This window comes from Plasmodium coatneyi, chromosome 14 (genome assembly GCF_001680005.1).
Source record: "Plasmodium coatneyi strain Hackeri chromosome 14, complete sequence".
Classification (NCBI taxonomy): Eukaryota; Apicomplexa; class Aconoidasida; order Haemosporida; family Plasmodiidae; genus Plasmodium; species Plasmodium coatneyi.
Window position 1 is genome coordinate 1,016,039 of NC_033569.1, and position 25,360 is coordinate 1,041,398.

Below are 25,360 nucleotides of genomic sequence, written 5' to 3' on the forward strand. Positions count from 1 at the left end.
CAGAAAAAAAAAAAAAAAAAAAAAAATTTCACTTTGGAATGGCTAGCTGGGGGAAGTGATGGAGATCATTCCGCAGCACGTTTGGGCGCCGCAACGGAGACGACTTGCAAGCATGTCTGCGTGTCTGTACTTTCTCTGCAACTGTGAGACTATTCCCTTTTGTGCCCGCTTCGGATGTGCTAACTTGGGGGCGCTCTTCTTCTCATGACAACTCCTTCCCCTCATCCGCATATAAATAGTGAAAAATGAAAATCAGAATGGCTATGGAAATGCCTGCAGGGGGGTGGAATGGTAGGACGGGTGATATACTCGGATGGGCAGTACACTCGAATGGACCTCCTTTCAATCGCCACGCCCGCCGCGATCGCTTAGAAGGATTTCGTGCAAATTCCCTTCTTCGCAGCTATGAAGCTAAACCGCAGGCATAGCACTGCCGCCGCTCTCCTAAAATGTATGCAGCAAATTACCCAGGATGTTTGAGACTAAGTACAGCTCATAGTCCATGGTGCTCTGTGCTTCCTTGTTTCGGGAAATTCTCCCAAATGGGGTGATGAATTGGCGGGATTTTTTTTTTTTTTTTTTTTGACGAATTGGAAAAATGCCACGAAAGCCACTTTTTGGGAGAGGATGTGCTTTTCCCTTCGCCACGCATTTGCCCGAATTGTTACGTTTCCTCCAATTGTTGCATTTGCTGGTTGAGCTGATGGTGCAGCGATTTTTTCCCCCCGCTGATGGGGTGCGTTTGGCGCTGTGCCCCGTGGGACGATATCGGTATGGCGCAATGATGCTTGTAGGCCCTGTTAGAGAACCCCGGTGAGCCTCCAACCGGCCGATAAGCTCCCCGATGAACCTTTTTATCGCTGTCATATAAAATACTTCAAATGGAAGTCACCTCCAGCTAATTTGCTAGTTCGCATGATTCGTTCTGCTCGACCGAAATTTCACGCCAGGTGACCGCCCCAGTGTTGTCACCGCGATATTTTCCCCGGGTTACCAATCCAGCAGAGGGACGAAGCAAATACGACGTGGGGAGCAGTATATACCTTCACCTGTGGAGGGTAACGCTCCTACGAGTTGGTTCCCCCCGCTGAAGGGTCCACCCCACAGGAAGGATGATAATAGCATACGGTTCGCCCGCGCTGAGGAGGCACACCTCCGTGCTAGCGAAAAGGTTGCCAAAAAGGAAAAAGGTATTCCTTCACCTGAGTAGTGCAGGGAGAACGTTCTCCTCCATTTGTGTGGACAACTTGCGAAACATCGGAATCAGTGCACACATAGATGCAGGAAAAACGACCTTAACGGAGAGGATTCTGTACTATACAGGGAAAATAAAAAGCATACATGAGGTTAGGGGGAGCGATGGAGTAGGTGCAACAATGGATTCAATGGACCTAGAAAGAGAAAAAGGCATAACCATCCAGTCAGCAGCAACGAATTGTAACTGGGATTTTAACAATAAAAAATTTACCATAAATATAATTGATACCCCTGGACATGTGGACTTCACCATCGAAGTGGAAAGATCTCTTCGCGTGTTAGATGCAGCGGTTCTTGTTATTTGTGGAGTATCAGGGGTTCAAAGTCAAACGTTAACTGTGAACAGACAAATGAATCGGTACTTCATCCCTAGAATATTATTTATTAACAAGCTAGACAGAGACGGTGCAAATGTGGAAAGGACACTCAGCACTATAGAGAAGAAGCTAAACTTGAACACTCTCCTGCTGCAAATGCCAATTGGGATTGAGCAGAAATTTAAAGGAGTATACGACCTGGTGTCGAGGAAGTGCTACTTATTTAAGGGAGTAAATGGGGTCATAGTGGAGGAAGTGAACGATGCGGAGGTGACCACACACGATCCATCCTTTTCCCACGAAATGATGGACATGCTTAGAACCCGTATGTTCGAAAAGCTAGCAGATGTGGATGATGAATTTGCTGACGTTTTCCTCAACCAGGAAATGAACGACATAAAGACGGAGGATGTGATTGACGCCATACGGAGGTGCACCATAAAAAATGCTATCGTGCCTATATGTTTGGGCAGCGCCAAGAATAATGTGGGTGTGCAAATTTTGCTAAACTACGTGTGTAGCTTTTTGCCCTCCCCCCGGGAGGTGGGTAGTTACGGCTACGTGTACGAGGGGGGCACCCCTGAAGGGGCGAACCCAAATGAGGAGAACTGCGCCAGTACCACCACTGCTTCCAGCGGCACCCCTCCGCAGAGCAAAAACAGAAGGCGTGTCGACCTGCAATGCGACAGCACCCTTCCCATGGTGGGCTTCCTGTTCAAAATACAGGAAGACTCCATGCACGGGCAAATGAGCTACTTCCGCATCTACCAAGGGAAAATAAAAAAAAAGGACAACATAATGAATATGCTAACAAGCAAAAAAGAAGTAATAAAGAAGATACTAAAAATGCACTCAAATATGGCCCAAGAAGTGAACGAAGCGCATGCAGGGGATATCGTTGCCATTAATGGGATCAGCGGGAGAACGGGAACGACATACACAAATGGAGTAACCTCCAATTTACACCTCCTAAATATACATGTGCCTAAGCCAGTCATATCCGTAGCAGTGGAAATTGAGAAAAAAGGAGACATGACCAAGCTGACCAAGGCGTTAAACAAGTTCGTGAAGGAAGACCCGACATTTCACGTAAAAACTGATGAACAAACGAAGGAAATTCTATTCGAAGGAATTGGAGAACTACAACTGGAAATATACAAAGAGAGACTAAAGAGGGAGTACGGTATAGGAGTCCAACTGAAAAATCCAAAAATAAATTTCAAAGAAACAATTACGAAGCCATATGAATGTACATACACATATAAGAAGCAGAAAGGAGGTGCAGGATTATATGCACATGTTCATGCGATTTTCGAAACGGTATCTGATGATTATAATGAGACGGGTTACTGTACCTTCGTTAATGAAGTGGTGGGAAATGATTTGCCGAAAAATTTTATTCTATCAATTGAAAAGGCCTTTAAAGAACAAGTGGAAAAAGGTTACCTGAATAGTTCAGAAATTATTAACATGAAAATGAGATTAATTGGAGGGAAAATTCACGAAGTCGATAGTAATGACTTGGCATTCAAAAGAGCCACCATTCATCTGATTAAAGAAAATTATCAAAACTTTGTTCCTGTACTTTTGGAACCAATCATGGTCGTGGAAATTATTTCACACTACGAACATCAGAGTAATATCCTCACCAGTATTACCAAGAGGAAGGGACTGGTCACCAACATTGTTAACCACATGAACGCCGTTCATATTTACGCCGACATTCCTCTAAAACACATGTTCAATTATATTAATGAGATTCGCTCTATTACACAGGGTCAGGGTACCTACACCATGGAGTTCGCTCGGTACGAGCAGGTCCCCAAGAGCGACTTGGACGAGATCCTGCGCGCGGCGGGCAACGCGAATAAGCGGTCTGAATAGGAGGTGTCACCACGTTAAGGTTAAGTGTAACGGGGTCCTATATACCCCCCCTCCGCGTTAAAAAGTGGTCTCCTTTATAGGGACATTTCCGTATTCGCTCTACTTACAGTTGACGCCGAGATCATATGTACGCACGTGCAGCGTTAACTATTTTTGTGAGTTTCCTCCCGTTGGGATAGCTTTAACGGCGAGGGGGACTGCCTGCACATTTTTTTTTTTTTTTTTTTTTTTTTTTTCACCTAACCGCAACGCCGATTGTGACTGCAAATTCGACTGCCTCTACGGGGCGATTTTATTTTTTTTTCACGCATCCCCACGCCAACGAATCGGGGCGCTCTTCACCCAAAAGCAAAGCAGGAAAAAAAGGGCACCCCAACACCGTCAAGCGCGCACTAGGAGTTGGCACCTGTCAAAAGGTACATTCCCCTATGGGTGTAAAATATAACCGCATAAGGATAGGCCCCTGCACGGTATGCGATGTAGAGGCACACCCGCGGTTTGTTCCTGGGGTCATCCCACGACAGTCACAATATGAATAGCAACAAGGAAAAGTGAAAGGGAGGTACTCGTTGTGTCCCCTTTTTATTAAAAGAAAAAAAAAAATGGAATCCTTCCTTCGAGGTATCCACTCAAACGTACATTTAAAAGGAAGGTATCATTGGAAAAGTGTACTTTTTTCTAAAAGGGAGGGGAAGAAGTTCTGTTGTTACCATCTGCGGAAGAGTGTAGCAAGAGAACAAGTGCCTTCTTCCGATGATGCAGGGCAGGGTGCAGAGCATCCCCATTGTGAGTCGCCTTCCAATGGAAACGACCCAACTTGGTACCACAACGTCGGAGCCAATGTGGAGGAGAGGGGGAGGACCACCACCACGAAACGGTTCCGTGAAAACACGTGGCGAGAAAAATGGTTAGAAGACAAACGCAGCGGTGGGTATTCCACCAAAGGGGAAAAAAATGCTTGGCACAGCATACCCTCCAGGTGCAGCTTCCCCCCCAAGGGACGGCCATTCACGTCATTTCAAAGCGGACCACAACCTAAACACAAACATAACCAAATCGTCCTCACCGACCAGTTCATAAATCGAGCGAACTTGAAAAAAGAAATTTTAGACACCCACAAAAAGCTAACCGCGGATTCCTTCATCGATAAGAGAAAAGAGGAAATTTATTTTCTTCTAAGAAGTGCTATTATGCCGAATCTGAAGGGGAAAATTTACTTCATCGGTTCCTGTGAAAATCATATATGGTATGCAGTCCCAAAAAATGTGCATACGAGAAATGTGTGTATAAGTATCGGTTTGTGTGTGTGGGGTGGATAGCTAGTCAGCTAGCTAAAACGACACTTTGGATAAAAAAAAAAAAAAAAAAACACATTTTCGCCTGAACGGTCAGGCAGAACTGACCTGCACACACACTTGGGAATATATATACACACATACATATATAAACATGTGTATGTTTTTCTTTCCCTTTTTCCCTCACCGGAAGGATAAAAAACTCAGACATCGACTGCTGCATAGTTGTAGAAAATTGCGAAGACAAGAACAGCTACCTGTACATTTTGAAGGTCATTAAAAGTGCCATAAATCTGATTTACCCTTCGCTGACAGTGAATATCATTAAGGCGTCCGTTCCGATAGCTAAGATTTACAGGGAACAGAATAACATTTGCGACATCAGCATAAACAACACCGTTGCGATTGTGAATACGAAGCTGGTCTCGTCTCTTTGCAACACGGATGAGCGCGTCACGATTATAAACCGCGTGATTAAGTACTGGGCCAAGCAGAAGAACATCAACAACAGGTGGGGAGGCACGCCAGGTCGTTCCTGCCGCGTTGCTGCGATGGGCATGGTGCAGATCTCCATCGTGCATATGACAATTATACATAACGTCACCGTGCACAACTCGTCCGCGCAGACAATGTGCCGCATCTTCACTACTTTCTGCACCACCCCCTTAAAACAGATCACAAGGCACCTTCAGCTCGTATGCCCTATTTCTGTTGACATACTATTTTCTACAAAATTTGGAGACCCCCCTGCTGCCTCCATACAAGTAAGGCGAAATAGGATGCCACCTGCTGCTTACGCAGGACGGGAAACATCTTCGACGTGCGCGTTATAACATGCACGTGTTCACACCTCCACTTAACAGGTCCATAGAACGGGAAAACGCCTCCTCCTTTGAAATAAACAGCGAATGTAAGTGGGATGGAATGTCTCAAAACTCATTCCTCGGTTGACAGCTCGGAATAGGAACCCCATGATAGTTTTCCTTATCCTCTTGCAGACTTCTTCCTCCAGGATGACGTGGAAATGCCCTTTTACACAGACGCGAGGTAATCACCGTGTCGAAGAACGGAAAGATGAGAGAGCGCACAGAACGTCCATCTGCGTTACCCGATGGGGTGTAGCTGCCCAATTGATACTCCCCCCCCATTTATAACTGAGCGTTCTTCCCCCCACAGAGACATATCGAGCAAATTGGATACTCCCCGTAAAAACGAAGACGACGTATCGAAGTTGCTATACGGGTTTTTCGAGGCAAGCGCGAAAAAAAAAAAAAAAAAAAAAAAAAATACACATACATATATGTATGTATAACCGTATGCGTATGTGTACACACCGCCGTGGTGCAACTCCGCTTCACGCGCGACGCCCCATTTGGACCCCTTTGCAGTTCTACTCAAGGAGCTCCTGCAGGAACGGAATAACCCTAGACATATACAACAACCAGATAATCGAAAACAAGGATATGACGGCCAACATTTTCTGCCCCATAACGAAAAAAATAGTAAACACCTACAGCATTAACACGTGGAAAAAGATGTTTGAGAAGATTCTGGCTGCCCATGAGCGACTCAAAAGTGTAAGCGATAGACCTGCGTGGATATGCGGCGGAGTGCATCCCGTGCGACTGTGCATAGGCTACTCCTTCCCTCCGACGCTGCAACTCTTCTTAATGATGGGATCGATCACCACCCTCCCATGTTTACAACACGCAGGGGAAAAGCCTGGATGTGATTTGCGAAGAAACGAAGAATACCACACCCAACAGAAAAATTGATCTTAAAGGTAAGCTGGGAGGGCTATTAGCGTCCCCTAGGCGAAATGGCGAGGTGCCACAAAAAAAAAAAAAAAAAAAAAAAAAAAGCACAACACGCTTCAAGCATGTATGTACGGCTATATAATTTCTTCTCCTTTTTATTTTATTTTATTATTTCTTTTTTGCAGATCATCTGTTAAGGCGAAAACTATTTCAGGGCCTGCACGAGCCGTAGTTGAAGTGTATCCCGCGTCGCCGCCATGTTAGGGGATGAGAGCACCCCGCCCTTCGTAACTACCTCCCTGCGATGTTGTTAGCCCCCCCATTCTGCACGCTCGACATAGGATACACAATGCATATGCATCAGGCGGTCCTCCTTCTGAGAGGTCATTTCTTCTTCAACCCCCTTCCACTCCCGCACGAAGAACGAAAAAATGATTAGATTGGTTTGCGCGTGTCGCTACAAAAAAAACAGCGTTTTCGCAACCAGTGTGAGACTGTTAAAACGTATTAAAATTAGCTCATTAAAGGATGGGGTTATAAAGAAAAGCATTTGGAAGGCACAGGGGAAGGTGACTGTAGATGATGCGTTGAAGCACTTCACAAAATCGGAGCTGTTTTTTCTCTTCGTCGTTCCATTCACCTTTGCGTCTGCCTATATTGTAGCCATGTGGACGCTCTTTAAGTATATCTGTGACATTAGGGATGTAAGTCGCATGGGGGAAAAGTCGATCTTCACAGGAGTCTGCTGATCATGCAGCATCCTACGTGTGTGTATTATGTGTGTGCCAGTTGATGTGTCCCCTTCCGGATAATGGCTTCTACACCGAGCTGGACCAACACGTTGATGAGCACACTTTAATACCTCCTTTTTTTTTTCGCCCCACCAGATTGAACACTTCATCAGAACGGCGCGCTGGCTGAATGGGAAGGAGCCCTACCCCTTTGAGTACCTGCGGGAGGGGCGCAAATCAAGGAGCTTCGAGGGGGTAGCCATACATGTGTACCTCTTTAGCGCCATACAACTATGCCAACATACAATACACCTCCATATTCTACACTGCAATAACGCTTCCCCCCCTCTGCAGAACAAACCCATCATCGTGGCGGTGAAGAAGTTCGAGTAGTCGCCAGGGAGGTGTTTCTATCGAGAAGACCTGGGTGACATTGCTCTCGCATTACAGCTGCCTTGTTTTATCGCTTTAACGAAGTTGCCCATTTTTGCTAATCATGGCCTCGATCCGTTCGGCGCGCTTGTAGAGCTCCACGATGTTGAGCGATTTCACAAACTGGAGGAGTGGCATTATCTGCATCCTTTCCAAGTGGAGGCAGTTAACCTTGTAGCAGCACATGGCGTCAAAGAGAGACAAGGAGGAGTAAATAAAGTCTCTGTCTTCCGAAGCGGCATGTATTTCCATAATAATTAGAGGAGACAGTTGGAGGCAGATCTGCTCCTTCATCTGGTAACTGTGTATGAGCATTTTTTTAAAAAAGTAGATCAACTTGACTTTTTCAAACTGTTGTATGTCTGTGGACTGATAAATACAAATGGCAGCAACGACGATCTCCACATAATGGGAAAGTAAAAACTGAGCATAACTTTTGCAATAATTACAGACCTGCCCAATAACGCAGAGGATGTTAATACAGATCTCCTTCTTCGCTCGTAAGTTAATGGAGTAGGTATTAAAAAGAATGTCTATCATATGTAGGAGGATCCCGCTGTTTACAATACCTTCACACATCCACTTACTTTTACTCAAATTTATGTAGAGGAGAACAATTTTCTGTATAACATCACAATCATTCGATAGGATTAACAGGTTACATAGTTTGTGTATTCCAAAACGTATGAGGACATTCTTCGTTTCTTCGTTATTGTTTGTAATATTTATTAATATGCTTAATATGAGGATAGCTAGATTTTTTTTTTTTTTTTTTTTTTTTTCTTCGCATAAGCTAGCCAAAAAGTACATGATCGCACTTATCAGGGAGGAGTCATATTTATTCTTATAATCATTCGAGAAAATGAGTAGCTTTTTTAGAATTTTTTTTTTTATTTTCATATTTACTCCGTACTTGAGGATGCATGCGATGATTTGTTTGTAGCTGGTGTCGTGTTTGTATCGGCAATGCTGGTTGATGTAGCCACACTGGTGCAGGTGGAACAGGAGGAAGTCGCTAACTGAGTGGTCCTCATTCTCTAGGAGGCGCTCTATTTGTGTGCGTGGCACAGCAACCGTAGCACTTTTTGGAGTGGCCCCCGTAGTAAGCGATTGTGCCGAATTGGCCCCCTGGATGGGTGTCTCCTCCTCCTCCTCCCGAAGGAGCTCCAGACAGTCCTTCCGGTAGGCCATGGCGTAGTCCCGTTTGCGCAGGTGCAGCAGGAAGTTCATCACGTCGTTCATGGGCTGCGGTTTTGATGGGGTGTAAGATAGAATGTTTAGGGGTGGAAGGAAGGTTGTTAGGGTGGTGATGAGGTGAAGTCTAGACTGTATCACCTCCTCGTAGTGGCACCGTCCGCACATGACCCTACCAGCATGTTGTCCGCGTTGATGGCGATCGCCCCTTTGATCAGATCCGTTACGTTGAACTTCTCCGCTACAAGTTGGGCGAAGAGGTGAAATGGGGAAAAACCCACCGAAGGAAGGAATGGTTTGCGGTTATGTTTGAACCCTTGTTGGTGGGCAGCTTGGGATCCCTTCCCCATCACGCATGCACCTTACATAGGAACCCCGAATCTAGGCAGTAGAGCAGATAGTCCGATAGTCGGTGCAGCACTCGGTTTATTTTGATCTGTTCGCTTTTGTGGGTGTCCAGGAGGTTCACGCCTGTTGAATGAATGGAACAAATGAGTAACGGTAAGCCAATTATGTAGATGTAAAACAATTCCGTAGGGGTAAGCCAATTGTGTTGCGTTGAACCCACCTGGAATCCGGTTCAGGATGACGTTCAGGAGGTACTCGAGGTTTCTCTCCACCTTGGTGTCCTCCCCCAGGAAGTCCATCACGTCTGCAAAGGGAAAGGCGTATCCCCACCAGGGGCAACACAGTCATCAGCATGGGATCATCAACGCGGGGCGATCAACGCGTGGTGAATGAGTGCACTACGGAGAAGAATAACACACAAGAGGGGCGATAACGACGCTACACCCCTTTCCTTTTTATACACATCTGCACCGACCAGAGCTAATCACGACGTCTCCTTCCTTCAACATGATCAGCATAGATTTGAAAAACATCTTTAGGTCGTCAAAGTAGGATGGCTAAGTTGGGACAAGGGGGAAAATGTGTAGCTCATTTTGCAGCGCAATTTAGGTGAACACTGCGCCGTTGCTTCTGCGTAAGTGCATATGTATGTGAAGAAGTCTTCTTTCTGCCTTTCCCCTTCCCCACCTTGACTTACCTTCATTTTTAAGGCCGACTCGAAATATGCATACACCTCAGAGTTGTAAAGGAGAGCGTCCACTTGGACTTGTATCAGATTGGCGTAGCTGAGATGAGCAGAACAAAGGGAAGGAATATTCTTCTCATCTGTTGAATTGTTTTGTGGGTTGGAGGGATCACTGTTCGCCCATTAAGGAGGATTTTTTTGCTCAAAGTCGCCTGCACGTGTTCAGGCGTTGCAAACACATTCGCACGTTCATATGTTAATATGCTCATGTCAGTGTTCCCTACAAGGTGTTGTGGATGTCGTTGGGTGTGATCGAGTTGGCCACCACGTACACTTCTGCATACAGGTCCTTATCGGTGACGTTGAACTCTGAAGGGGGGGGAGGAAATCGGATCAAAATCAAGGGGAAGAAACTGTGCAGTGGTGATATATAACTACTAAATCGTGTGGGTAAGGATAGATCCCATAAACATAAACAGAACAGGTGAACCAGTTTGGAACTTCGCTAATGGGAGGAGGTCCAACGGAGATACTAACCCTGCTGACTCTGGTGAGTGATTTTAAACGTAACATATATGTCTTGACTTTTGTCCAAAAGAGGGGGGATGACTGCAATTGGGAAGGATGGAGATTTTTGGCGTCACACCTAGGCGAATGTGCAAAACCCCACTGGCTACACCTTATTGGTTACACATCATTGATTATAACCCCTCTTTGGAGAGCCCCACTCTGCATGCCTTCTACTTACACGACCTCCTCAAAATTATACAGACAATGGTATGCGTCTCGTTCTTCAAGTAGATCTAAAGGGGGTGGAGGGGTTGCCAGCCAGCACATATGCGTGCGTAAGCAGTCACATAAGTAACACACTTTTATCCGCTCAAAAAAAAAAAACACACACACAGTGGAAACTCCCAAACCAACCTCATATCCAGACCACTTGGCCAAGTCATCCGATAAGTTCATCTTCTTGTTGTAAAAATTTTTGCGTATGATGAGTGGTATTTTGGAGTTATTCTGTGTGGTGTTTAACGGGGAGACGGAACAAAAATGGGTGTGTCTGCATTTACCTCTGTGGGTTGCTCTGCGCCCACACCCCCATCTAGCGCTTCGATGTTGCTCTCACATGGGTGCACTCATATAATTACGACTAAAAAATTGAGGTGGCTGCTTGCCAGCTGGTAAAAGTTACTGTCCGCCGTCTGCAAAAGGTGTGCAGTTGGAGTGTGTGGTGAGAAGATGAAAATAAAGCGAAAAATCACAACTTCTCTTTGGAGGATGATCTGCCTTTATGTGTATATGCACACATGGGTCATTCCCTTTGCTCTTTTTTGTAACCCCATCCAACTCGATCATGCTCTTCTGGTCGTCTATCTTTATATTTATTTCGATTCCTATTTTAGGGAGAAAAAAAAATATGAACAAGTCAGCAAAGTTAATTTTAGCTAACTCCTGAAAAGATCACTTTACGCCGCGAAGGGAGAATCCTTTTCTTTTTCTTTTCTTCCAGTTGCGCACTTCGCGCTGCATATTTTTGTCTGTAGGGTTGTCTTTCTCACCTCTGTGATCGATGTAGAAGGTACTCTCGCTCGAAACGGATGCAAAGTCTTATCAGGAACAAAAAAAAAAAAATGACAACAGAATTGTGCAAGTTAGAAGATGCTTCAAATGGGGATGCAAAAAAAAAGTCTTTACAGTTCAACATCTACTTTTGAGCGTGTCTGCAAACCGAAGGGGTGCACTTATACAACTTATTCCTTTCAGAGAATACTTCCCTCACAACGTTGGCACGATGGTACCACTTTGGGAACCACTTTTGCGGGGGGCTAACTTTGAAAGGACTTGTGAATGAAGAAGAAGTACTCGTCGAACACGATTTTGCGGTACCTGTCGGGGAAGGGGATCAACGTTGGTGAGCTCGGTGAGAGAAACGTGAGACAATCATGCAGAGGAAGATGATCCCTCAAGCAGTTAACCGTGAATAGGTTAACCCTAACCAGTTGGTGTACCCCCCGAGGTGGGGAGATGGGGGGACAATTTCAACCTACCCGATAAACGGTTGCACGGAAAGGTCGACCTTCCTCGGTTGTGAATGACGTCCGGTTCTGCAGCATCTCTCCTCGTATGTCTCGTTTGTAATTGGCACGTAGATATTCTTTCAGAAGTGTCAGTGGTGGAAATGGTGAAGGTAGAAGGGGGGAGGGGAAGCACGTCCTTATAATTATTCTATACATGAATGAGGAAGTGTACAAGTACATACACGGTACGCACATATAAGCATGTGTGTGTGTGTCGGGGTGCACTTTCCCGGAGAAGTCTGTGTGCAGTCTTTTTAGCTGACCATGTTCAGGTTGAACATGTAGTACGTGCTGTATGCAACGCATAGCTGCTTGACGAGGAGGCTCTTGTTTATTCCCTTAATGCCTATGTCGTTAATGGCCTATTGGGGGGGAAAGATGAGCACAGAATAGACACGTGCGTATCACTACCTGAAGGGGTAAGCCTACGCGCACTTCCACACATCCATGTATACATACATGTGTAGCCCCCTACCGCGTCCTCCTTCAGAGTGACATGCACATAGTTGGACTCGTCGCACATATATATCTGCCGTATGTCGGTAAAAAATATTTTGAATTGAACTTCGTAAAAATCCTTCTCGTAAAAAAGTAATTTGTCGTAAGAAATGATCATGTAATACTTTCCCTTTTTTCGGTAGCTCGATAAATTTTTGCACTTGACAAACTCGAAGTGGAGGACAAGCGAGTTCACACATTTGCTCAGGCTCCTCTTCAGGTAGCACATCTTTTCGCGCGGGGGGTACAACAGGACAGAACAGAACCAACGTGCAAACAAACAAGGATGAGCAGCATCCAAAATGACAAGACTGGTGGTCCGCTTAAAGGGGGGTCAAGCCAGTGGTTATTTTTACTACGTTGAAAAGATGAGAAAATAGTAAGCTACTTTTTTTTTTTTTTTTTTTTTTTTTTTTTTTCTCCTTTTTTACCTGAACAGGCAAGGTGAAAATGCACATTTCAGCCAAAACGCTTTTATTCCCATATTCCTTTCATGCGGAAGGTTGTCAGCATTATCATAGGGACGACAAAAAAGGGATTGCTCACAGAAGGTGGTCGAATGGACGAAACAGAAGAGGTGTGTCTCGTATGATATAAAAACGAGTTCCTAAATCTGACTGATTAAAGCTTTAAAAGTTGCACACTGCGGAGGGGCAAATGGGAGGTCTTCCAATTGCCAGCACACGCACATAAAAAAAAAAAAAAAAAAATCAAATGAAAACACAAAAACAAAAAAAAGATTAAACGATCAAATAGCGACGCATCAAATGGCACTTACAACACATACCTACGTGGCGGACATCGCCATCAGTTTGCACATCCCCTGGAATGTGCCTTATACCCCGATCGAATTTTCTCCCACTCTCAAACACTTCGTAACACTGACAGAAGGATCCACAGCGTGTGCTCGCATTCGTGCAGGCGATTGAGAGGGCCCCACCTGTGTGGAGAGAGCATACAGTCAAACTGCAAAATGACGTGCACACAAAGCTGTGTGGCCATTTTGCGGGTCCTTCCCTACGCTCATTTTGTGAACACCCCATAGAGGGGTGACAGAACTACGCGTTTTGTTCCTTCCCTAGTTGGGTGCACACCTCCCTGTCGAAGCACGAGCAGCAACTCTAAATACCCTTCATAACGTTATAGAGGTAGTGCGAAGCCTCCCTCGTGAACAACCCCTTTATGTGATATCTCACATAGCAGCAGTCGTCCACCAGAAGTAACGATGGTAACGTATCGTGTGGGGTAAACGAACCAACGGTTCTGCTCCCAGGCAGAAGCAGCGTGTTTTCAACGTCTGCACTTAGTCTGTCATTTATAAAAAAAAAATTATTTCCATTAAAATAAGTGGCTTTTAAATCCTGTGCTATTTTTTTACTGAAGTAGGTTGAAAGGAGGTATCTGTATGGCGAAACGTAGCAGTAGTAGAGGTGGATTGGTTGCTGTCTGTCCCTCAGCTTCACAAAATTGCCTTCCTCATGATTACTTATCTGCTGGATCTGCTGTATGTATGGTGAGTGTTTTCCGTGTTCCCCCTTCTGACGCGCAAAGTCGGACAGATATTTCTTCACCTCATGCACGTGGCTTGTGTCGGTGAAGAGGTACAGGAGGCTAAACTTCCGAAACAGAATGTCGAAGAGGTTTTTCCTGGAAACTCTTTCCCCATTGTCCCCAGCGGAAAAACAGCTTACATACAAATTGTTACTTATCCTATCGCTGTACTGGCACTTTTTAATTCTGGTGGAATACAAAAATGCCTTTTCACTTCCATCACTCTGCTTGTAAAGCATGCCCTCTTGGTACTCCTTCACGTGATATGGAATGAACTTGAAGGCGGTTCTCCGTTTTGTCAAATATGGGCAGAAGGTGTCCCGGTCGATGTGCAGCCCGTCGATGGGTTTTCCCTGTGAATTAAGAAGGCCGTCCTGGTGACCGTCGCTGCTGCTCTCCACGAAGGTCACCGAACAATCATCTTTTTTTCTTTTTTCCTCTTTTAACATAACTTGGGAGCCTTCCCTATTGGTGTGTATACCCGAGGGGGAAAAGAAGAAAATTTTTTTTTTCCCTTTTGGGGCAGGCAGCTGGGTCAAGCGGTACCTCAGCTGGGCGCAACTGGAAATGCGCCAAATGATTCCCTGGCACTGCGCCATGGGGGTTGCAAGCAGAACGCATAAGGGGGAACTGTTGGGCGAAGGGAAAAAAAAAATTAACTAAACAACGAAATGGTTAAGTAAAAAAATGTTAAAAAATTGGAAATGCAGATGGGCAAAATTGGGAAAGCAGTTTGGCAAAATTGAGAAACAAATGCGTGGCAAAGTTAAACGAAAAAAGGTCACGAATGGTACCGCCCACGCAACGTCGCATGCAGCAACTCATTTGGAAGGCGTTGCTGGGGAGTGCCGATAAAAGGATCAAACTTGTAAAGTGGGGCCGCAGTGGCACAGCGGCAAACGACAAACGACAAACAGCGAAGAGGCAAAAGGACCGCGCGTGCAACACGGAAGATGCGAAAATTCCGTGCACACTTAAAAAAAAAAAAAAGCGAATTTTTTTTTTTTTTTTTTTCCTTTTTTCCAGCTCTGCTTTAAGCGCATTTGCGTGTTTGTTTATTTTTGTGACCGTCCGTCTGATTGAGCGCGTTCGATTTATCACGCTCAACTGAGTACGCTCATTTGGCTACCTCCCACCTGCTGCGTTTGCCTGACGCATAATTCACCGATCATTCGCTCACTTATTCGTGTGCCCACTTGCAGACGGCACGCGTTCTTTTCCGCCTTCCAGACGGTACCCGTTTTTTTTCAACCTTTCAGACAGCCCACATTTTTAACCCACGGATACTGCCCCTACCTTCCCCCCAGAAAGAATGCGAAAAGGGAACGATGGACACCTGCTTATCGGAATCTCCAGTGACGCCTTTTTCAACATCCTTAAATTTTTAACCTTTAATGAGACACTAAAGCTGAAATTGGTGTGCAGGCATTTCAGGGAGTACATAAAAGATGAGAATGCCTTTTTCCAAAATGAGTGGATTTGTTTGAACAACTATATAAGGTTCGTGCGTCTTGTGCACCCGGAGAAGTTTGGTTCTTTTTTGGTGTCCCTCCTGAGTGACGAACGGAATGTGTATTCTAGTCCTCTCTGCGGTAAGGCCAACGGGGGATGGGAGAGAAGTGGGGAGGATATTTTCCCCAGAGAGACCTCCTCGTCGCGAACACTCCACCACATCGTAACCACCGCATCGTAACGATCACATCGTTGCCACCGCATTGTAACCATCGCATTGTTACCCCTGACGTGTGCCCCCCTTCAGCTAGACAGCGCCTCCAGTTCGGGATAACGAAGAATCAGCTCATACTACGAGACAAGTCATTCCTGAAAAAAATAACGCTCAAGGGGGACTTCCTCAGGAATACAAATTTCTACGATATCAGCCAACTGCTAAGGGCACATGAGAGCACCCTCGAAGAATTGCACATCCAAGGATTGAACGATGTAAACTGCCCTCTGTTTATTTATTCTAACCATGGCATCCTCTTCGAGTTCCTTTCCAAGGAGGTCCTTATGAACAACCTATCTGTTCAACGTGTGAAGAAAAGTAGCTTGAGGCATATTCAGGACTTGCTGTTGCAGCGGAATGGGGGTCGGAAAAACAGGGCGGGAGAGGCCAACTCGCCCGGGCTGGAAAGGTCTCCCCCTGGGGAAGCCCCACCGGAAGAATCACCACCGGAAGATTCACCACCCGAAGAATCACCACCAGAGGAATCGTCCCGTGATGCCCCCACCCAGCGGGTCCCCATCGGCAGAGACAAAAAGGTGCACCTACTGTGCGAACACATCGGCGTGATATACAATTTGAGGAAAAGTTGCTTCGAAAAAATACAAAACTACAAGCCAAAGCTACATCTAAGTAATTACATAAGCAGCTTGTCCAGTTTGCAGGTTCTGAACCTGTCAGGAATTCAAAGCTACGACATGATAGAGATGCTCATCCCGGTGCACCTACCGTCCTTAAAAACGTTAAACATCTCCTGCTACGATTACTTCTTTTATTTCTACCATATGGTAGTCTCCATCTGTCTGTATGGAAGTGGGAAGGAGGTGTTTTCTCGTTACCTGGACTTAAAAAATAGGGAACTCAGCAGAGACACCAACGAGAGGAAAAAGAATGAATGGTTCGAAAGGAACAAGGAGATGCACCAACTGATTAAGGAGACTGATGAGGAGGTCATTCAGGTGAATAGAATTTCCACTGCCTGTCAGAAGAGGTATGAAGAAGACGCCATAAATTACTACGCACTGAATGTGAGTAGGAACGACCAGAAGATTTTCTTCACCCCAACTTACAAGGATAGGATCTGCATGAGGGGGGTCAACCGGCCGGTGCACTATGCGGACGGTAGTTACATAAGGCACGACTCGGACAGTGAACCAACTGAACCAACTGAACCAACTGAACCAGCTGAACCAGTTGGATCAGACTCTCGTCGAAGTGAGGGGGAGAGTTCCCCCAAGAGTTGGCACCGGCAGCACACCCAACATGCACAGCCCGCCAGGGAGGATAGCCCCTGCAGCACGTTACGCAGTGTAGGAAGCGGTGAGGAAAGTCCGTATAGCACGCTACGTAGTGTAGACAGCACAGGAAGTGTAGAAAGCGACCAACGGGGTAAATACCATACAGAGGGGCAGCGTCCCCAAAAGGGAAAACCTGTCTGCAAACCCGCATGCAAGACCTCCTGGCAATCCTCCTTCCAGTCGACATGCCGTCACACACCTACCCCAGTGACAGACTTGAAGCTGAAAAAACTGAAACGGGGAGGATACATCTGGTTGGTCGAAAATCAAAAGCACAAAAAAAACGTCAGTATAGAAATGTTATACCTATGCAAAAATATAATAGAGAAGGAGGAAAAGAAGGCACGGAAAAACATCATCTGCTTAATGAACAACCTGAACGTCGAGCATTTTTCCCTTTTCAACTACGGACTGAGTAGTCCCTTCTTGTGGCTACTATTACTCATACGGTGCGACAAGCTAAAAACGGTGTCTATCCTAGACCTCTGTCTATCTCACCTTCTTTCCGCATTGACTTTTTTAGAGGCATACCTCAAGCAACATCTATTTAACTTCCAAGGAATGATGAGAAGACGCAGAAAACGACTAGGCAGCATATATTTCAGGTTCAATGACGAAGAGGATATTAACTTTGTGAATAGAATGTATACCCGTATCATTAACGAGTTGAACTTATCTAACTTTGCTCCGAGAAAAAACCGAGTCCTACACATCGTTATATATGTATACAACAACAAGAAGGAAAATAAACAGTTTGTGAAATATATTCGTAAAATATCTCGGTCCCTGTGGCGGTGCAATTACGTAGTGCACTATTCCATTCAATATTACAAGTACAAATATTTCAACCGGTACTTTGACATAGACAACTTATATAGGGACTACGTTGTGAACGTTTTGCTTACTCATCATAGGCTGAACCAGCGCCTGCTCTCTCGGCGCGCGCTCCTCCCGTAGCAATACCTCCCTTTTTAGAAACGCTTTTAACAGTAGCACCCTTTCTCCAGTGGTGCCCTCCCATTCATACTAACGTCTGTGTAGAGATTGGACGGGGGGCAGAGCAGTATACCCGGGGCTGTCCCCTTCTGCATCATCTCTCTTATCCGTTTGCTCATCCCCCGCGTGAGGGGCATATCTATTTACATACATTAGATCGGGCAAGGTAGCCCTACCCCGCAGTGGCGTGGATTCGGCGTGGCTCTGCACCTGCCCCTCATTATTCTCTTTCAATATTTTCTTTTCACTTTTTTTTTTTTTTTTTTTTTTTTCGTTCCCGTGAAGTTTTTAACCCCCCCATCCGCATTCCTTTTTCTTTTTTTTGGTTTACAGACATCCCCCCTTTGAATTATTCTTATTTTTTTATCGTTTCTTTTTTTGTGTAATTTTTAATGCCATTGGGAAAAGCAGGGGGGGAAGGAAAACACAAGGGAGTACTCATATTGCATACGTCTATACAGTTATGAGTACCTGCGTGTGTGTATGGCGTAGCATTGCTCACCTTCGTTGTGCGGGTATTTTTTTTTTTTTTTTCCGTTTGCTCCACATACAAATGGTGTCCTTTGTTTCGCCATCATCACTCATCCCGTTTGATGCCACTGATTGCGTCCCTTTTTTTTTTTTTAAAATTTGAAACCTCGCCAAGTAGCGCAATCTGTCCACAGGTGCGCACGATTGAAGGAAGCTACTTTTCCGTTTGGGCAGGCATTGCAGAGATGGGTACCTTAAAGTATATAAATGTAGGTTTACACGTGTACGTTGCTCTGGCCAACGCGTTAACTGAATTGAGGATAATTCTTACGACAATATGAAGCAACTTTGGACGAAAGCAATGCCACTTCAACGGTGGATGGCCGTATCGGGTTGGTCTGCCAATGTCATTTTGTGCAGGACGCGCACGAAGAAGGGGCGCAAAGTTGAATGGCCTTTCGGTGGGCATGCTGTCCTCCCACAGGATGGGAAGTGACTTCCACGTTAAGCGTGCCGTGGGGAATAGCGTCCCTCATTTTTTTTTTTAACCGTTATTTTCTCTTTTGTTTAATTTTTTTTTTTTTTTTTTTTTTTCTGCAACTCGAAGCCGCGCGGAAAAAAACCTTCACCCGCTCGCGTGGCGAGAAAAAAAAAAAAAAGTGATTCGTTTTTTTTTTTTTCTTCCATCCTTTTTACTTCACTAATTGGAGAAGGGAAATTTCCAACTTGGCGGAACCAGCAGCGGAGGGGCACTTCCCGCCTTTGTGAGCAGGCCGCACGTACATATATATATGTACGTGTATATGCGCGTATAATTTTTCTGCCTTTTACCATTACGCGGCTGCTTTTCGTCCACGCAGCGAGGGAGGATTCAGGGATGGATTCATTCTTGAGTGGGAAGCCAAAGTGGCGATGCCGTAACGTCGGGGTGGCGAAAAAAATGCAGAGTTGGTTCGCAGCGTAGAGGTACACGCCAGTTGTTAGTGCCTACTTTGGGGGCCTCTTTTCTGTTCGACCAGCCACAGTTACATCGCTGTGACGGAGCGTTTACCCCCCTGACATTATATCTGATCACACCGCCATGCTGTCGCTGAAGGCGTCCAGGGCAGACAACTTCTACTACGGTAGTGTGGAGGACGAGCGCATCAAGAAGAAGAAGGAGGAGGAAAAAAAAAAAAAAAACAAAAAGGACTACAGCGAAATTAAATTTGAAGTGCCCTACACCATTATATGTACTAAATGCAAAGCGTATGTTTACAAAGGGGAGAGGTTCAACAGTGAGAGGAGACAAGTGGGGTTCTACTTGAGTACCCCATTTTATTCCTTCACTTTTACGTGCAAGAAATGCCCAAATGTAATTGCCTTTGAAACCAACCCGAAAGATTGCTCGTACGATGTGATCCAGGGGGCCAGAAAAAAAAACGAGCAGTTTGAAAATGTCCTCACAGAACAGGGACGCAATAATGTGAACTCCATCGACTTTGAAAAAAACAAAAAAAAAAAAACCAACCCTTTTCTGCTGTTGGAAGTTGAGGCCCTCCGGAAGAAGGGGCACCAAGGTGAACAGGCTACCCAACCGGGTGGAAAAGAAGACTCACACTGGGTGGAAAAACCACTTGGTTCAGTCGAAGCATCACAGGATGAACTTCCCGACGATGACTCCTCCGGAGGTGAACTCCCCGATGAGGAGCGGTCGAATGAGGAGGACGACCCCCCAAGCGAAGAACACATGAACGACGTTATAAAGCAAAACTACCGAAGAAACCATATTTTGAAAAACGACTTCTCTTGCAATAGCAACCTGAGGAAGCAACTGAGGGATATAAAGAGGGACAAAATTCAACAGCTCCAAGAGCGCAAACGGAAAAATATTTTTATAGACATTGTGGAAGGGGACCCCCTCGAGGAGGTCCTCGTAAAGAGGTATGTGCGCTATGGGGAGAAGTTCAAACGGCGCAGAGGCACCCAGGCAGAAGGCGTCCATGCCAATGATCACCACAGTAAGGATCGCCCAGGGAAGGATCCCCCAATTAAACGCAAACTTGCGAAGAGTAACTTGATAAAAAAAAAGAAGAGTAGCATATTTGACCAGAAGTATCTCAGGAAGGGGAAGTAGACGAGGAGGTGGTGAATGTCTATTGTGAGGACATGCCAACCAGGGGATGCTATTCATTGTGATTGGAAAGGGAACCCCAGTGGTGTGCCCACCTATGGTGTAGATAAAGGCGAATCTACTTCCCTGCGTCGTTATGTAAATCCCTCTCAAATGAAGGATCGATGAATAAATTTTTTTTTTTTTTATTCCTTGCACACGCGTACAATAGTTGAATAGCGTGGTTTTCCAGACGGAAGTGTAACAGACAAGTTGGTGTTTATTTTTTTAAAAACAAAAAATAATATGTGATGCTGAAGAGGAGGATGGCGGATGCCACAAGGGGGTAGTTTACTTTTTCTTCCTCCGGGAGCTGCAAGGGGGGTAATACAGTAATAGTGCAGTTATATTGCAATTATAGTGCAGTGTAGTAATGTACGCGCTTGCCAACGGTTTGCACCTCTTTTGTGCCATTTGGCGATCAGGCGTACGTGCATGCCGCATGATCGTTCGCACTTTTTTTTTTTTTGTTTTATAATTTTTTTTTTTTTTTTTTTTGTCTTCCCCGAACTCGTAACAACGCTCATGTTTTAATGCGCATTTTTTGGTACGCACATTTTGACGTTTGAATGGGCGTCTCGGAAGGTCATTCCTCCCATGAGAGACATTTCAGTGCTAACCTTCTCCTCCTTGGGAGCCTTCCCATTCGCGTTCGTGCCTGCCTTCGCTTCGGTTTCCTCCTTTATCTCCTCCTCGGAGTAGTCCACGAACTCGTCCTTACCCTTCACCATCTTTGTAGCCGCCTTTTTGTTGTAGAGGGTCGAGTGCTTTCGAATGCCAATGAGGAACGTCTTCATCAGCTTCTTCGCGTCGGGGGAGTGGCCTATTTGGTTGAAGGCCTCCGTTGCGTCTTTTCCTGGGGAGAGGGGGTGATCATGCAGCGGCGCGCGTTACTCGTGAAACGTTAAGGATCACGCGTAGCAAGTTACGTTTGGTGCATACACACGCCTGCGGGGTGAGTGCATTCTCCCCTACCGTCATGCTCCTTGAGGACGTCGAACCCCCCGGGATGCTCCAAAAACGCAGTGACGTCGTACACCAGATCGTTTATAATGATGCAACATTTGGACTCCTTTTTCAGCTTCTGGAGATCTTTGTCTCCAATAACTTTGAGTTTTTTAGTTCCCATGTTGGCGCTTCCAAGGGGTGTAACAAGACTTGTGATGATCTGTGAATACGCTTGATTCGGCACCTGGGTATGTTAAAAAAAAAAAAAAAACGCGCAGCAATGAGATACATGTTCGATGGGTAACAGAACTGACAAACGTCTGCGTAGCTGGGGGGTGGAGTTACCTACGTACGGCTGTTTGTGCAACACCCCCGCTTGGGGCGATTCACACAGGGGGACAGGAAAAAAATGTTGTTCGTCGAATAGGGAATACGCAGGGGGAATGTATTTAAAATGAAAGTGGAAACTACGTACGTGGGATGTGCTTTCGTTTCTTCACCGCAACGTCGTTTTAAGTTTCGTGTGAAGTGATTTGCGTTGGATGGATTCCCTTTTGGGTAGCTTTTTTTTTTTTTTTTTTTTTTTTTTTTTGTTGCAAAATCACCTGACCGTTCATAATTTCCCGAATGGCTAGTTTTCGCTGCAACGGAGGTTGCAATCTACATGGGGAAAAAGTCAATCGGATCGCTCCCTTCGCCCGTGTGGTGATCGTGTTGGCAATCTCTTTTAACGAGTAGCACAAGTGTTACACGTTTCACCCTATGGGCAGAGCTTTCCGTTTCTTTTGTGCATACCGTGCCACGATCCCGCGGGTGATAATCGCTTGAACGGACGCTCAGGAAAAGTTTTGATGTGCGCCCCGCAATGAGGTGATTAAAAATTGGGTCCGCTTTTGTCGTACGCATCGCAGTGAAGTGGCTTTATGCTTCACAACGGGATGCTCCTTTCGAGTGTCCCTTCTGCGTCAGCCAAAAAAAAAAAAGCTGCCTTCGCGTCGGGTTAAGCTGTGCGGGCATTACTACACACACGGGTAGGTACACACGAGTAAATACACACGGGTAGATAAACACGGGTGGATACACACGAGTCGCTCCCACCCTTGTTTGCCCCTAAGGAGATGCACACTTGCGTAGAAGCTGCTGTATGCCCCCTCCACGACGGAGCGACCTACATATGGATGGCTTTGTCGAAGGACTGTAGGGCGACCTCCTTGATAACCTCGGAAAAGGTGGGGTGAGCATAAATAATCTTACTCAGACTTTTGGCCGATCCTCCACTGCCAACATAAATGGACAGAGGAAGAATCAAATCGCTGGCATTGTTTCCAACAATTTGGGAACCGAGGATTTTGTTGGATTCATTTTCAACGAGGAGCTTAATCAGCCCATCGAAGTCATCTATTGTTCGAGACCTGCTATTAGCAGCAAAGGGAAAGGTAACTGCCTTGAATGACAGATTCATTTGTTTACACCTTTCTTCATTTAGACCTACGCTGGCTACTTCCGGGTGGGTATATATAACACTTGGTACGAGGTCGTAATTTATGTGTGATTTTTTTGGCTTATTTAACTTCAATTCGCTCAATAGGATGTTCGCTAGGATGTATCCTTCTTCTTCTGCCTTGTGTGCAAGCATAGGTCCATCGATGGCGTCCCCGATAGCTTTTATGGTTGGATGTGATATAACACCGAAGGATTCATCCACCTGAATTTTTTTATTTTTTCCCAATTGGATATTAACTTTGTCCAAGTTAAGGTTATCAAAGTTGGGTCTCCTACCAACACAGACAAGAACCACATCCGATTGTACCTTTTGTATTTCCTTTGTTTTTGTATTTTGGGCAAATAAAGTGGCTTCCTCATTTTCGACGTTGCCTCCTATTACGGATGTATTAAAGGCAAACTTGATTTTTATTTTTTCGAGCGTTTTTTGGAGCACTTTACTTACATCTGCATCTAGAAAAGAGCACAACCTGTTGTTGTACTCAAATATGGTGACTTCTGAACCCATTTTTGCAAAAACAGAACCTATTTCTAATCCTATCACACCACCACCAATGATAGAAATTTTCTTCGGAATTTTTTTAAAGCTCAGTATATCATCTGATGTCTGTATCACTTGGTGATCATAATGTAGAAGGTCCTCAACTGTCTCAGCTTCCTTCGCATTATTATCGTTCAGTTTTTTTAGTGGAATTTCTATCGGCTTCGATCCTGTAGCGATAACAATCCGTTCCGCCGTTACTAGTTTTTCCTTCCCTTCACTGTTTACCAAGACGGAGTTTGCATCTACGATACTTCCATGTCCTATCATGTGGTTTACTTTGTTCTTCTTATAGAGGTATGTTATTCCGTCGGCGAGATTTCCCATGCATTTGTTTTTGTGCTTATGTATGGTCTCCACGTCTAGGTTTACGTTGTCTACCAGGATACCCATTTGCTTGAACTTGTTTTTTGCCTCGTAATAGTTGTGTGCAATGTGTAGGAGCGACTTCGAAGGTATGCATCCTCGGTTTAGGCACGTACCTCCCAGTTTCTTATCTTCGTTCACGTTGAGAACACTGAGCTTATTCTGCGCGCATCGGATGCTGCACACGTAGCCTCCTGGGCCACCGCCTATCACAATAACGTCGTAGCTGAGGGGAGCAAGTGGAAAATAAATGGACCAGACGAATGAGTCGTCATATATGCTGCAACAAAATGGACACACATGGGGGTATGCAAAAAAAAAATGTACTGTGGGTAGAACACAATTCGATCTTGTGCTGTCAAGTCGCTTACTCCTTCTTTGATGAAAAGTGTCTCCGACCTGGAAAAAAGACGACCCTCCTCGTTCCGCTCACAACTGCATTCATTTTGGCGTTTTGTGTTCTGCGAAGAAGAGGGGGAAGTAGACACAGTTTGGGGTTAGAAAATGTTCTTACAGGATGTGGTTTACGTTTGCGTGTCCCCCAGAGTGGCAGCTACTTGGCAGACCCGCATACGTGCCACGTGTGCTCTGTTGGTATGTTATGTTTGATGTGTTTCCTTTGCTATGCTTGGTTTTTTTTTATTTTTCCGTTTTGCCGCTCAACACAAATCTGCGAGGTTCGCACGTGTGGCTACCTACGGACTGGCGGTGCGGTACCTTGGGGGGAGTCCTGCCCAATGTGCAAATGGTAGGGGAAGCTAAATTTTGAGGCCTTACTGAGGGACGCGCGTATGGTGTATGTTGTAAGGGTGTTGGCGACCCGTCCTCAATTGTGTGTTAAGAGATGCTCAGCTAAGCTGTGTGTGAATCTGGAAGACTCCTTAGCCCTTTAAAAGGGATCGTCTCTTTTGGGTGCCGCTGGAACTGGCGCACGTACATATGTGCACATAAGCGTGCAAACAAAGTTTTTTCAAAGGATGTAATTCCTGGCCAGCTGATGCTCTGTTCACTTATTCGAGTCCGCGTGGTGGTTGATCCGGTGGGGAACGAACAAAGCGATCGACCTGGGATGTGACTAAACTGCGAGGCAGTAAAGCGGGGGAAAAAACCAGTTAACGGAGAATAAAGCGAAGGAACAGGGAAAAACATCCGCGTGATCGAGGTGTGCTTGTGCGTGAAAAAAAAAAAAAAAAAAAAAAAAAATATATCTTTGCTGCGGAATACCAATCTGGGGAAGTGCCAACAGGGGTGTAACCTATCACGGGAGGCAAACCGGAAAACGAGCGAAGGATGCCACCCTGGGGATTCCTTATGCACTGGCTGTAGCCCAAAGCG

General features: G+C 45.4%; 8 protein-coding genes across 8 annotated transcripts; 4 read left to right on the forward strand and 4 right to left on the reverse strand.

The window, feature by feature from the left end:
* Positions 1 to 1,112: 1,112 nt before the first annotated feature.
* PCOAH_00053490 (Elongation factor g) lies at positions 1,113 to 3,458 on the forward strand (the record flags this gene model as incomplete). The annotated part of the gene is made up of 1 exon (XM_020062129.1): positions 1,113 to 3,458. The coding sequence occupies one exon, from the start codon at positions 1,113 to 1,115 to the stop codon at positions 3,456 to 3,458; it is 2,346 nt and encodes a 781-aa protein (XP_019917595.1).
* Positions 3,459 to 4,060: 602 nt separating this feature from the next.
* PCOAH_00053500 (Uncharacterized protein) lies at positions 4,061 to 7,634 on the forward strand (the record flags this gene model as incomplete). Its single annotated transcript, XM_020062130.1, has 12 exons — positions 4,061 to 4,704; positions 4,947 to 5,264; positions 5,428 to 5,517; positions 5,617 to 5,663; positions 5,752 to 5,800; positions 5,930 to 6,059; positions 6,142 to 6,330; positions 6,467 to 6,558; positions 6,696 to 6,747; positions 6,933 to 7,214; positions 7,398 to 7,496; positions 7,596 to 7,634. The coding sequence occupies 12 exons, from the start codon at positions 4,061 to 4,063 to the stop codon at positions 7,632 to 7,634; spliced, it is 2,031 nt and encodes a 676-aa protein (XP_019917637.1).
* A 75-nt stretch (positions 7,635 to 7,709) lies between these two features.
* On the reverse strand, positions 7,710 to 12,744 carry PCOAH_00053510 (Uncharacterized protein; the record flags this gene model as incomplete). Its single annotated transcript, XM_020062131.1, has 17 exons — positions 7,710 to 8,918; positions 9,044 to 9,108; positions 9,234 to 9,338; positions 9,436 to 9,519; positions 9,691 to 9,772; positions 9,913 to 10,000; positions 10,185 to 10,269; positions 10,438 to 10,509; positions 10,649 to 10,703; positions 10,825 to 10,917; positions 11,049 to 11,102; positions 11,239 to 11,294; positions 11,460 to 11,507; positions 11,732 to 11,787; positions 11,949 to 12,055; positions 12,242 to 12,340; positions 12,454 to 12,744. The coding sequence occupies 17 exons, from the start codon at positions 12,703 to 12,705 to the stop codon at positions 7,710 to 7,712; spliced, it is 2,610 nt and encodes an 869-aa protein (XP_019917520.1).
* An 853-nt stretch (positions 12,745 to 13,597) lies between these two features.
* PCOAH_00053520 (Uncharacterized protein) lies at positions 13,598 to 14,476 on the reverse strand (the record flags this gene model as incomplete). Its single annotated transcript, XM_020062132.1, has 1 exon — positions 13,598 to 14,476. One exon carries the CDS (start codon positions 14,474 to 14,476, stop codon positions 13,598 to 13,600), a length of 879 nt encoding a protein of 292 aa, XP_019917828.1.
* An 863-nt stretch (positions 14,477 to 15,339) lies between these two features.
* Positions 15,340 to 18,005, forward strand: PCOAH_00053530 (Uncharacterized protein; the record flags this gene model as incomplete). Its single annotated transcript, XM_020062133.1, has 2 exons — positions 15,340 to 15,619; positions 15,787 to 18,005. 2 exons carry the CDS (start codon positions 15,340 to 15,342, stop codon positions 18,003 to 18,005), a joined length of 2,499 nt encoding a protein of 832 aa, XP_019917708.1.
* A 1,591-nt stretch (positions 18,006 to 19,596) lies between these two features.
* Positions 19,597 to 20,631, forward strand: PCOAH_00053540 (Uncharacterized protein; the record flags this gene model as incomplete). The annotated part of the gene is made up of 1 exon (XM_020062134.1): positions 19,597 to 20,631. One exon carries the CDS (start codon positions 19,597 to 19,599, stop codon positions 20,629 to 20,631), a length of 1,035 nt encoding a protein of 344 aa, XP_019917585.1.
* Positions 20,632 to 20,887: 256 nt separating this feature from the next.
* Positions 20,888 to 21,796, reverse strand: PCOAH_00053550 (Cytochrome b5; the record flags this gene model as incomplete). Its single annotated transcript, XM_020062135.1, has 3 exons — positions 20,888 to 20,980; positions 21,288 to 21,523; positions 21,643 to 21,796. The coding sequence occupies 3 exons, from the start codon at positions 21,794 to 21,796 to the stop codon at positions 20,888 to 20,890; spliced, it is 483 nt and encodes a 160-aa protein (XP_019917893.1).
* Positions 21,797 to 22,783: 987 nt separating this feature from the next.
* On the reverse strand, positions 22,784 to 24,470 carry PCOAH_00053560 (Dihydrolipoyl dehydrogenase; the record flags this gene model as incomplete). Its single annotated transcript, XM_020062136.1, has 2 exons — positions 22,784 to 24,251; positions 24,397 to 24,470. The coding sequence occupies 2 exons, from the start codon at positions 24,468 to 24,470 to the stop codon at positions 22,784 to 22,786; spliced, it is 1,542 nt and encodes a 513-aa protein (XP_019917774.1).
* Positions 24,471 to 25,360: the final 890 nt, after the last annotated feature.